The 11,848-nt window shown below is 45.0% G+C and overlaps 1 protein-coding gene across 4 annotated transcripts in view; it reads right to left on the minus strand.

Annotated features, from left to right (window-relative positions):
• Positions 1-11,848, minus strand: part of PDSS1 (decaprenyl diphosphate synthase subunit 1) — a 37,615-nt gene that overhangs the window by 23,071 nt on the left and 2,696 nt on the right. For 3 of the 4 annotated variants that reach the window (XM_023632060.2, XM_070254768.1, XM_023632061.2), the window contains exons 2-4: positions 10,249-10,313; positions 9,638-9,758; positions 6,531-6,661 (exon numbers count right to left, since the gene is read on the minus strand). In XM_023632060.2, the coding sequence (XP_023487828.2) occupies positions 6,531-6,661; positions 9,638-9,758; positions 10,249-10,313 (317 nt within the window). Of the gene's footprint in view, positions 1-6,530; positions 6,662-9,637; positions 9,759-10,248; positions 10,314-11,848 lie in introns of those variants that run through there. The other variant, XM_023632063.2, reaches the window with a different exon arrangement.

Below are 11,848 nucleotides of genomic sequence, written 5' to 3' on the forward strand. Positions count from 1 at the left end.
ACCGTCTCGAAAACAAAAATCAAACCTTGTCAATTAGATTACTTTGGTTTGGAACAAATGAGGGAAGCAAATAAAATTAAATAGTAAATGTGGCTTCACTTTAACAACAGAGAAGCTTCTACTCTCAAATCTACAGGTTGTATAAAGAACAGAGTTCTCTTGTGGGATACAGAAGGCTCTAGTTCTATTTCAGAATGTTCTTCTGTTTGTTTCTTCAGACAACACTAAAAATAAATGCTTCACTTTGCTTGTTCGAACTTTGAAAAGCTTAGCGTTTCTTAAATCTATGTCCCTCATTCACCATGTCAGAATCAATACTCTTGAAAATGCAGACTGAGGCCTCAGTGAATCAGAATCTCTAAGGATGGGCCTCAGGAATGCATTTTTAAAGAGCCTGCTGGGTGATTCTGATGCACAAAGTTTGGGAGACACTGCTCTATCAAGTGGCGGGTATCCACTTGACTTAGGCCACACATGGAAGCTTTTCCGAAGAAGGGTTTTCGTACCAGCTCGACCCTTGCTGGTCCATGGTGGCACGGCCTCTAAACAATGGGCAAATGGAACGAGAGGCCACTCTCCTATCCTAAAGGTGACCTGACACTTGGGGGGTCAGTTCAAAGGTCTTGTGCTAATGACCCCCCAAGTCTCTTCACAGCCCAAGAACAGAAACGCTCAGCCGCTCTGAAGCGCACATTCACGGGAGGGGCCCTTCCTCTCCTCTTTCACGCTGCATCATTGAGTTTTCTGGGACATGAATGGATGCTGCATCAGTTTGGTACCCAAGCAGCTCACTACTTAACTTGCAAATGAAGTCTCCGTCTCTCTCTATAAAATTCTTCAGGATGCGAATTGCATTTCCTAGTTGCTACCTGAGCACAGTACCATATTCAAGTTCTCGGTCTGATGAGCAATCTATCCATACTGACTCAAGGAAGATTTTATCTTTATCTGCCACTGAATCGACGTGCAAGTTTGGGTCCTTCAACTATTGAGACCGTGGAGTGTGTTCTGCTTTCCCCTCTGGTCTGCTCGGTCAGAGCAGGGGGATCCAGAAGAGGCGCCTCCAGAGGAAGGAAGAAGCCCATCCAGGCTCGCTCTCTGCACTGATGCGATACAATGCCATGATAGGGTTTGTATTAGTTTCCTGTGGCCACTCTGACAAATTACCAAACCTGATGGTTTAAATCAACAGAAATTCTCTCACATTCTGGAGGCCAGAAGTCCAAACAATTTCACTGAGCTGAACTCAAGGTGTCGGCAGGGCCATGCTCCCCCTACAGGCTCTAGGGGAGAACCCTTTCCTCACCCCTCCAGCTTCTGTGGCTGTCGGCAGGCCTTGGCTTGTGGCCACATCACCCCAGTCATTGAGGCAGCCCTGCTCCATCTCCACATCGCCCTCTGCCTCCCTCTTCCAGGGATGCCTGTGATTGCATCGAGGGCCCATCAGACAATCCAGGATGATCCCCCTATTTCAACAATCTTAACTTAATCACGTCTGCAAAGACCCTTTTTTGCTGTATAACACAATACAGGTTGCAAGGATTGGGCCGTGGGTAACTTTTATGGGGCCATTTTTCAGCCTAACCCAGTTTCTCACTCCACTAGCCTCTTCTGTTGATGCTCGAATGTATCCTTCTCAGTGATCCGATTCTTGAAGTTACTTGATTTTATGGCATTTGTCTAAAATCAAGTTTGTCCTCATTACTGAAACTGCCTTGAAGTGTCACCTTCCACAGCAGCATTCAGGCTGAACGCGTGGGACTGAAGGAGCTCCTGAACGGCTCTTGCTCTCTGCCACTGATCTTTGGCCTCATATTTCCGTTTCCTGGGCTTTTTCTCTGGCCAGTGCAATTCTGTTCCCTTTTCTTGTATTCCTTACTGGCACACCGAGGATGCTACTAGCACAAACATCAAAGGTGCCTTCCATCGAAGGAATGGCAGAGTGCAGGGGGGATGCCTGTCAACTCAAACTTGCTAAGCAAGTCATCATCCTCAGCCACTGGCCATTTGCCTTCATAAACCCAAAGGAGCACACCAGGCTCAGAGTGACGTCTGTCTCTCTTTGGTGGGAATGGCGGTTTCAAACTTGATCATTACAGTCCTGAATTCATTAGCAATTTTAATATCAAGAAAAAAGAAGCGACATCCATGGGGCTGGCCCCGTGGCCGAGTGGTTAAGTTCACGCGCTCTACCTTGGTGGCCTGGGGTTTTGCCAGTTCGGATCCCAGGTGCGAACATGGCACCACTCATCAGGCCATGCTGGGGCGGCGTCCCACATAGCACAACCAGAGGCACTCACAACTGGAGTATACAGCTATATTCTGGGGGACTTCGGGGAGAAGAAGAAGAAAAAGAATCGACATCCAAGAGCGGCTGCTCCTAAGTATTTCAGATTTATCTCCAGATAAAATTGAAGCCTGCAAAGTTGCATCATAAATGACGCAGGGTTCGTGCTACTGTTTATTTACTTGTCGCTGAAGAAGCACTGCGGAAGTTTCAGAATCTTTGAAAATGTGGAGAGCGACCCACCGTGATGACATCTTAGACCTGCAACTTATCTAGGCTGGCTTGGTACAGGGCTTTCTCTGCAGGATCGAGGGTGCTGCAAAATAATGCAGCATTTGATTTTTTCAAATTGGGCACAGTTTAATGAAAGTGTGGAAGTCGATTCCCTCAGTGATGAAACCAGCCTCATCCTGGCATGGTGGGGGGTGGAAGATGGTGCTCACAGCTCATTCAAAAGCCCTACAGCCCTCTTGTTCTCACGGATGTCCTCCTTGGCCTTGACCTCACCAATGAAATGGACAACCATCTGGTTATCAAAATCTCCTCCACCTTAGCAGGTAGCCCTCATTAGAGTCTTTACTTCAAGATCCACTTTAATAATGAGTATGGATACATTAAAAGTGCCTTCTCCTAGGATAAAAACAAAACATTTCTTTTGGCACCAGCCTTCCTGCCCATCCCATAAAGAGCTGCCACAGTAGCTGGCTCAATGATTTGGAACACACAGAAACCAGGAATGGTTCCACAATGATTAGTGGCCTGCTTCTAGGAATCATTCAAGTGAGCTGGTGCTGTAATGACAGTTTTGTTACAGGTTTCCCAGGGTAGGCTTTTGTAACTTCCTTTGCCTTTCTGAGAATCATAAAAGGCACCTCCTCAGATTTTTATCACACTTGGACCCTTGACCTAGTAACTAATGTGAAAACTGCATCTTATAATTTGTACCATCTGATCAGTTTGGCTTTGTAAACTGGCCTAGAGGGATTCAATGCCACTGGACTGTTTGCACAATCAAGTTCAACAGACCTGGGCCAAATACACCTTGAGTAGTCCTGTCATCCCCATCAATGGCAATGACATCCACTTTCCAGTGCTGGAAGATTTCCACACAGGAATGGATGGTGCCAAGATCAAAAAGTGCAGGTCCCTCCAATGAGGTTACTGAGCGGGATAGGCTTGACTTGTTTAAGAAAGATTAGACACTACAGCTGTGCTGTATGCTATGAGTAGAGCAATTTTATAGAAATCTATTTATTATAAAAGTTGTTTTTGGTCTGGATTCTTTGACAGAGTCAGTCCTGACCTACAGTCAGTTTGGGTTTTGCTCTGCTGCAACCTCTGTTGCAGGCTGGGTTCTCTGGGAAGCAGACTCAGAAGTTTAAAGTACAAGATGTCTACTGAGGAGTGCCCTTGGGATCAACACCTGAGGGAGGGAGCGGAGGAAACCGGACTGGGCAAATAGAGAAGTTTCTGGAAGCAGGCTCATCCACAGCTGTGGCTACCCCATAGTGCGCCCTAGAGCTAGAATGGCCCTTCACCTATCAGTCCCTGGATATGGGCTGCCTCAAAGAGCAAGGCCTCAGGTGAGAGGATTCTTTGCCTCAAAGGGGCTGAGGCAACAATACATGGTTCAGCAGGCGGGGCAGGGTCCTTGGTTGAAGGGGGATCCGGGCGGGCAGCACATCTCAGAATCCACCACAGCTCTGTTTCCTGGGCCTTTCAAATCTCAGTCATCTGTGGTGTGCATTCCTACTTTACCCGCCCAGGCACTGTGGTTATCTGGATACAGAGAGCACAAATAAACATTGGGTCTTAAGCTTTGGGTGGGGCGCCACATTACCCTTTGAGAAGACATTATAAGCTATAGATACCGTTCCCCAGATATGTGCAAATACACAAAAAATTGTGCCTACAATTCTAAGGGGCTCACAGACCGCATAACTCCCATGGAGCCCAGGTGAAGAAGTCCCAGCACAGTAATCTAGTAGGGAGCATTTCATGGACAGCTGAAAAGCTTACTAAAGGACAAAGAGAAAAGTCAGTAAAGGTAGTCGCCCTCTCCCCCTGCCATTTCTTAAGGGACCTGTTCTATTCTGTTTTCTAAAATCTCCTCCAGGATTACCGTTAACCTATTTAAAACACATCTCGGAAGCAAGAAGATGATGTCTGCGAAGCCTCATAGGAGTTGTGGAACTTTGATTAAAGCAGATGAAGTGCTGGAATGGTTCTGGCGCCTCTGGGGTCTGAGGACGCCTCTGGTGGCACAGGCTAAAAACAGAGACTGTGTGTGTGGTCCTGCCCCTGAATGCTGAGCCACTTTTTTCCATATTCTAAGTCTTCCTCAGCAAGCAAAATCACAATGGCCCAAGTCTCCAGAATCTTCTCCTACCCATCTTCTTGCTTTGAGTAGCATGGAAGTAACAGCTAGATAGTCAGCCCATTAAGAGCCTGATCCGAAAGAGTCCTCATGAGGTAAGTACTCTCAACAACTTGGGGCCTGGAGAGTAACATTGCTAGGATGCTGCAGCGCCCCAAATGTGCGCCACAATCGCGACTCACACCCCAAGGCCAGATGCTGCCTCTGCCCGGGCCTTTAGTAAGGAGGCCCCGCTCTGATTCCTTACAGGAGAGTGAAGCTGCAGCTAGAACATCCCTGGAGAGGGCAGAACAGTTAAACTAGTGATGCCTTTTCTGTGCTATAGTCTCCCAGGTGCTCTGCAACCAACAATCTATACAGTTTCAATAAGGCAAACTGAGAGAATTTCTAACCACAGGGCTAACAGCCGACAGGATTTAAAGCAGTGCAGAGTATTTTCCTTCCCATGTCATCTCTGAGGGTAATGAACTGTATTATGTGTTAATCTGAGAAATTAAGAATATAAATACACTCTCTGCCTAGAACCGTGGTTCTCAACCAGGAACGATTTTGCTGCCCAGGGGACATTTGGCAATGTCTGGCTACATTTTTGGTTGTCGTCAACTGGGCTGAGGGTTGGGGATACCACTGGCATCTAGTGGGTAGAGGCCAGGATGCTGCTACATCCTATAATGCACTCAACAACCCACAACAAAGAATTCTCTGGCCCAAAATGCCAGTCGTGCCAACACTGAGAAACTGTGCTCTGGAATACGTGAGATAAATTTCAACTTTGGTTCAGAAGGAGCATTTCTGCTCTCTGCCTCCAGGCGAAGTGAAAGTGGTCCTGATTATGATTAAAAGGTCACCGCTCCTTCAATCTACACTGCAAGCTTTTCCAAAGTCTGGGGGTAAGTGGCAGGCAGCCCTGAGCATGGTGTCGCGTGCCGAGGGGCTCAGCCGCAGGGCACAAAGGGCTGCGGTGGGCCGAGGCAAACATCTGCTCAGGAGCCACATCTGATGCTCATTCTTACAGCATCCTTAAAGTTAGCGCTGTCAAACCTGAGGCTTTCCTTAAAGTATTCTTCATTGAGAAGAGGAAATATAATACAAATGTTCAACCCTAGGGAAATGTATTAGTACATTATGGTCTACTGGAATTTCCATCAATAGATTACGTGATGCAAAAATAACAACTATCAAGACACTCCTGCAATGTGGTAGAGTTTAAAAAACAAGCGTAAACAAAGCAGAACACAAAATTATACATCTAGTCTAACTGAACCCAAGAGTGGAAGGACAGAGGATGACAAAGACGGCTGCATGACATAAACGGTAAATTCTTTTTCCTTTTAAGATTTCCTGTAATATTAAAATGTTGCTGTTGCTTTAGTATTTTAAAATTTTATATAGATTCAAAATACAAAAGTTGAGGCCCAATGGTGAAAATGCCTTCTTTTAACAAGATTTTTCTGGCACCTTTCTGAAGGTCCCAGGAAGGCAGGCACTGTGGCGGGTGTGGTGGCCAGAACCAGGCCAGGCTCATGACTTTACGACAATCAACCTTTGGACTAACCGCCCTGTGTATATAATGATTACACACGTCCTGGTATTCTTTACTTCTGAAGGAGAAAACTTAATTTGGCTTTCAAAATTTTTTCTAGAATGTTCATTTGCAGCTGAAGTTGTTCTTCCATGGACATTAAAAAGTGCAGAAAAGGAAGATGCCCAGACCAGATTCCAGAGCGACCTTAGCGACTCAGCGCCAGAAACTCCCCCTCACAACTGAATTCGTAAATAGATGCCACTTCTTAAACAGGAAACTCAATGGCACCCTTGGGAAGGAAAATTTGCCAAACGACAGAGGGCTGAAAGCAAGTAACTCACCGGGAGTTATCATGATGGCTATTACAGGCTCGGGCCATTAGCACCACAATAATTGGTCGAAAGGCTTTTCCTTTTCCATCAAAGTAATATTCAGACATTTCCTTAAGTTCTGTTGTAGATATGAGAAGTTCCTGAAATAAAGTTTCTGTGTGTCAATATGGCATCATAACTTGCACAAAAAGTCAACAGGATTTCTTTCAGGAAACTTTGTTTCTCCCCAAAACGCCCCCAGTACATAGCTGTGTATTCCAGTTGTAGGTCCCTCTGGTTGTGCTACACGGGATGCTACTTCAGCAGGGCCTGATGAGCAATGCCATGTCCGTGCCCAGGATCCGAACCGGTGAAACCTTGGGCCACTGAAGCGGAGCATGTGAACTTAACCACTCGGCCACAGGCTGGCCCCTTACAAAACTTTGATTTGATCTCAGTGTACTCATTTCAGTTGAGAAATTCAGCACTCATGCTGGGAAAGGTTTCAACACTGTATGGCCACAAACCTGGCTGCCCAGTGGCTCAGCCCCAAGTCGCTTAAGTGCTAAGGCAGCCACTGCCAACTGCCCCAATGACTCCAAGAGACAGGAAGGGGAGGATGGCACTAGGTGGCTAGGGACTCTGGGCCAGTGACAGCTGGAGAGAGAAAGGAACTGGGGCTGGTAGCAGCTTGGAAGGTGGAGGGGAGAGGACAGAGATGGGGAGTGTGGGAGCCAGTGGCTGTCAGGAGCCAATGAAGCAGGAGGTCAGAGGGTGTCTGGGCTAGGGAGGCAAAGCTATGTATTAGGCGCAAGAAGACATAAGATGGAGGCCAGGGAGAAGCAGCCGAGGTCAGTAAGTCTGGCTCAGCCGTTATTTAGCAACAGGCATGTCAAAAGTTCACAGAGAAAGTTTAAGACCTGGTTTGCCTGACTGCAAGGAGCTTACAATTGAGTTGGGGAGACACAATTTTTAAAAATATGAAATATTCAGTGAATAATACAGTGGTAACTTGAACTATGCTGTACATTAAATGCATTAGTTCAAGAACGGAGAGCTCAGTGTGGGCTAGGAAAACTGAACATTTCACGGAGAGATAAGCTTTGACCTGCGATGATTAAAGCATAAGTAGGATTTTGATTTCTGAGGAGGAGGCAGAGCCCTCCAGGTGATGAGCGTGTGTCCATAGCGCCTGCCACTCAAGGACTTGCTGGATTGGATCAGAGCTGATCCCCCGGAAGCAGCAGGAGCTAATGGACCTGGAGGTCCCTCAGCCAGGCTCAGGTGAACATGACACAGCGTCCAGTCATTAACTCACTGAATGATCAACTCAGTGCCAAGCACAGCAATAAACTCAATGGTTACAAAGATAAATGAGACTGCTCCCTGCCTACAATGAGTTCAGCATGTAGATGGGGAGAAGTAAAACAATAATTGCAATATAACACAATACGGTGCGATGGGTGCTGTCCCTGAGGTAAGTGCAGTCACTCTGGAGCACAAAGGAGGGACCTGCGGCTCAGGCCGAGATGAGGAGGACAAGAAAGGAAGGACAGGGCAACAGCAATGGGGTGGCTGACCTAAGGCTATGGAGGCTGAAGGCAGGAGGCAGCCTAGGAGGATGGGGAGGGGAAGGAGACAGATGAATGGAAGATCCCTCCAGGTTCCGGGGCGGTGCCTTCAATGAATATGAAAAACAGGAGAAAAAACAGTAAGGGAAAGCAGAGTTTCAGATATGTTGCTTTGAGACAGTTGTGGACGCTCCACAGAGTTGCCCGGTGAGGAGTTAGATGTATGGGTTTAGGAGAGCGAATTCAAACTGGAATTGAGATCTTCTTTGGGAGTCATAAGTAAGGCAAAGGGGATACAGAGAGAGGAGGGGGCCGAGAGAACTCCAGGGAACAGCAAAATTAAAGGGAGTAGGGTGGAGGGGACAGAGAGGACCCAGGAAGCAGACTGAAGGACGGCCCACGAACGAGGAGAACGGGGAAGTGCAGATGCCCGGGGAAGAGTTTCACACAGTGGGGAGTGGTCAACAGTGTCCAATGTTCAAAAAAGTCAAGGAAGATAAAAACCAAAAGGGCCCACGGGATTTAGCAGAAGGAAGTGATGGGTGACCTGGGCAAAGGCACTTTCAGAGGAGAGGCTGGAAAGGAAGGCACAGTGTGATGGTGGAGTAAATGTGAAGGGGCAAAACAGAGAGAGAGGGTAGAGGGCACTGTAGTGGGAAGGGAAAGGCTGGGACACAGGGTCAAGGGACCGTCATTTACACGAGGAACATGAAGAAACCGGAGCACCTAAAATATAAATGTGAAAGAGACACGAAGAGGGAGAGTTTGCAGACAAAGGGGAGAGAACAGGCCACTGCAGGAGCAGTTCCTAAGGCACTGAGGAAGAGGCAGAGGGGCTGGGTCTTTACTGGAGGTAAAGGGACTATTCTGGAAAGGAAGGGAACATTGACTTCACCGAGACAGGAGGGAAGGGGCAAGCACGGAGACAGGTGCAGACGAGCTTGTCAATGGTGACAGAGCAGGGGGAGGTCCTGTTCCATGGCCTGGACTTGGCCCATCAAACAGGAGGTGGTGCTGCTGTGAAACAGGACAGTGGGGTGGGTGCTGGCGGCGGAAAGGGGAGAACCTCGACAAGACAAGGAAGCTGACGAGGGGCCTGTGGACATTTCTGGGCAACATTTGAGAATCCACGCGAGGTTGGGAGCCACTAAAAGTTTTTTGGGAAAAAGGTGTTTAAGGCTTTCTGCCCTATTTGGGGCCGTCCGGCACCGATATTCAGAATTGGATAAGGAAGAGAGTAGCAGGAATCACCAGAGGCTTCAGTGTGTTAACAGGCCTGGAGTAGGTAAGCAATCGGAGAGAAAGGTTAGATAACTCATTGGACAAGTAAGTATGTGCTGCGTGTACGGTTTTTTGCAGTTTCCCAACTTGGCAATAACTTCTTTCTGGATGGTAACACGTATTGCATCCTCCATATTGCCCCACAGTTGTTGCTCAAGAAACATCTGAAACTTGATAGTCGTGTGTCAAGTTTGCAATAGCATCATACGTATCTGGAAATCTGCACTGTTTCTCATAATTCTAAGAAATCAACAGTAGTTCGTAGCATCATCAGAACTATCTTACCTTTCTAATGTCCTCATACAGACCTTTCAAGTCCCTCCAACCAAGTTTAAAAGGATCAGTGTATTTCTCACCACTCCGTGTCTTACTACAACAGCACGCGGCCGACGTTGTGTGCTGGAACCTGGGACAAGCACAAATGCACACAATGTAAGTCTGAGTGCTATTTTATTAGGTGAGATAATTTCATTTTTAAGTAAAAATTATATACACATGTGCATATAGTTATATATATAGTTGAGTGAGATGATGGAAAACTTAAGCCCAGATACTTGCTGGAAATTAAGCTCGAATCCAAAACAGTCATTAAATTTAGAAAGGCATACAGAATTATGTTCTTGCTAAACACTACATCAGTAGTACATTTTTATAACCAGGGCCTTGAGAATCCACAAAATCAAAGAAAGACTTAACTATGTTCATTGTGTTCTGGGTTGAGTTTAAATTTTATTAAATTCTCATTTTTTGAAGAGACAGACCACACAGGGTAGATATTGTAACATTTAGCTAAACAACATTAAATTTGTGGGACTAGCCCACTACATTTTAGAATAGAAATTCACTGGCCATACGGTTAATAATTTTAGTAGTTACAACATAGATTGTAAACTTACCTTGATATACTATACATATTTGGAAAGGCAGATGTTAAACTCTTCACAAGATTAAAATAGGATACCTATAAAACAAAAGTATCAAGAAACTTGTAAGAATATGCATGAAAAACTTGTTTCTAATACTAGATGCTCTCATAATTCATAATAATCTTTATCTTTTAACGTCCATTTCTAAGTAGATTGCAAACTTTCAAAAAATGACAATGTCTCCTGCTTACAAAAGCAACATTTGTCACTACGGAAAATATAAATAAGAAAAAAGCAGAAAATAAGAAACATCTATAACCCCTCCCCCCAAAGAAAGCCGGTTTTCACACTCATGTCTATCTTTCCAGATCTGAAAGTAGTTTAAAGACAATTATTTCCATTTAACTAGGATTGGTCAGAGAATAGTGAAGATCGGTGTTACTTACACGCTTTCAAATTCTTAAATTGATTTAAAACAAAGAATCATCAAGATTCCAAAGGCATCAGCCCCAATGGTGAAAAGGAAAAGATTTCAACGCTAAGGAAGGAATTTATATTTGAATTTTTTTTTTTGAGGAAGATTAGCCCTGAGTTAACTGCTGCCAATCCTCCTTTTTGCTGAGGAAGACTGGCCCTGAGCTAACATCCATGCCCATCTTCCTCTCCTTTATATGTGGGACACCTACCACAGCATGGCTTGCCAAGTGGTGCCATGTCTGGACCCAGGATCTGAACCAGCGAACCCCAGGCCGCCAAGAATCGGAATGTGTGAACTTAACTGCTGTGCCACCCGGCCGGCCCCTATATTTGAAGTTTTGAAGTGTGGCTAGGACAGTACTGAACTGCCTATTATAACTTATTGTTCCTAAACACAGTCGGAACTGGTGCCTCTTAATAAGTAATGTTAAGAAGCAAACAAGTCCTGCAACACATTTTGATGATATGAACTTAATCAGAGATCAACGAACAGGACACTACTTCTAAAAGATTCAGAGCTGGTGACAATAAATTTTAGTTTCAAAAATTATGGAGCACTATCATGGGCCAGGAATGTGACAGGTACTGGGGACCCAAGTCTGCCAAGCATTTCAAAAATAACTAACTTATTAATTTAATCTAACGTTAAGATTAGATCAATCTTAACAAGGGCTTTTATAGAGTATTTGAGGCAAGCATTTTGACAAAAAAGACGAATTTAGCACAAGAAAAATAGAACTCATCTACTCTATTAGTAATAAAGTCTTGCAACATGCTTTTACACTATTATTTTATCCTCACAACTACTTGCTTTATTACAGTTGGGAACTTGAAGTTCAGAAAAGTCAAAGTCTGAAAAACTGATACACAGATATGTTTACACTACATCAAAGGAAAAAAGCACCTACAGGACTGTGTGCATTATGTGATCCTGCTAAAAATGTATACACACACACAAATAAAATACATAGAGAATAGGGTTTGGAAGCATATAAAACAGGATAGTAAACATTGTTATTTTGGAATAAATAGATTTGTGGGAATTTTTGTTTTATTCCTTTCTTAAATATTTTCTTGTTTTTCTCTAGTGAACATATTGCTTTATACATAGTAAAAAAAAACCATACGTGGGCTGGCCCGGTGGCATAGTGGT

Source organism: Equus caballus, chromosome 29, assembly GCF_041296265.1.
Source record: "Equus caballus isolate H_3958 breed thoroughbred chromosome 29, TB-T2T, whole genome shotgun sequence".
NCBI lineage: Eukaryota > Metazoa > Chordata > Mammalia > Perissodactyla > Equidae > Equus > Equus caballus.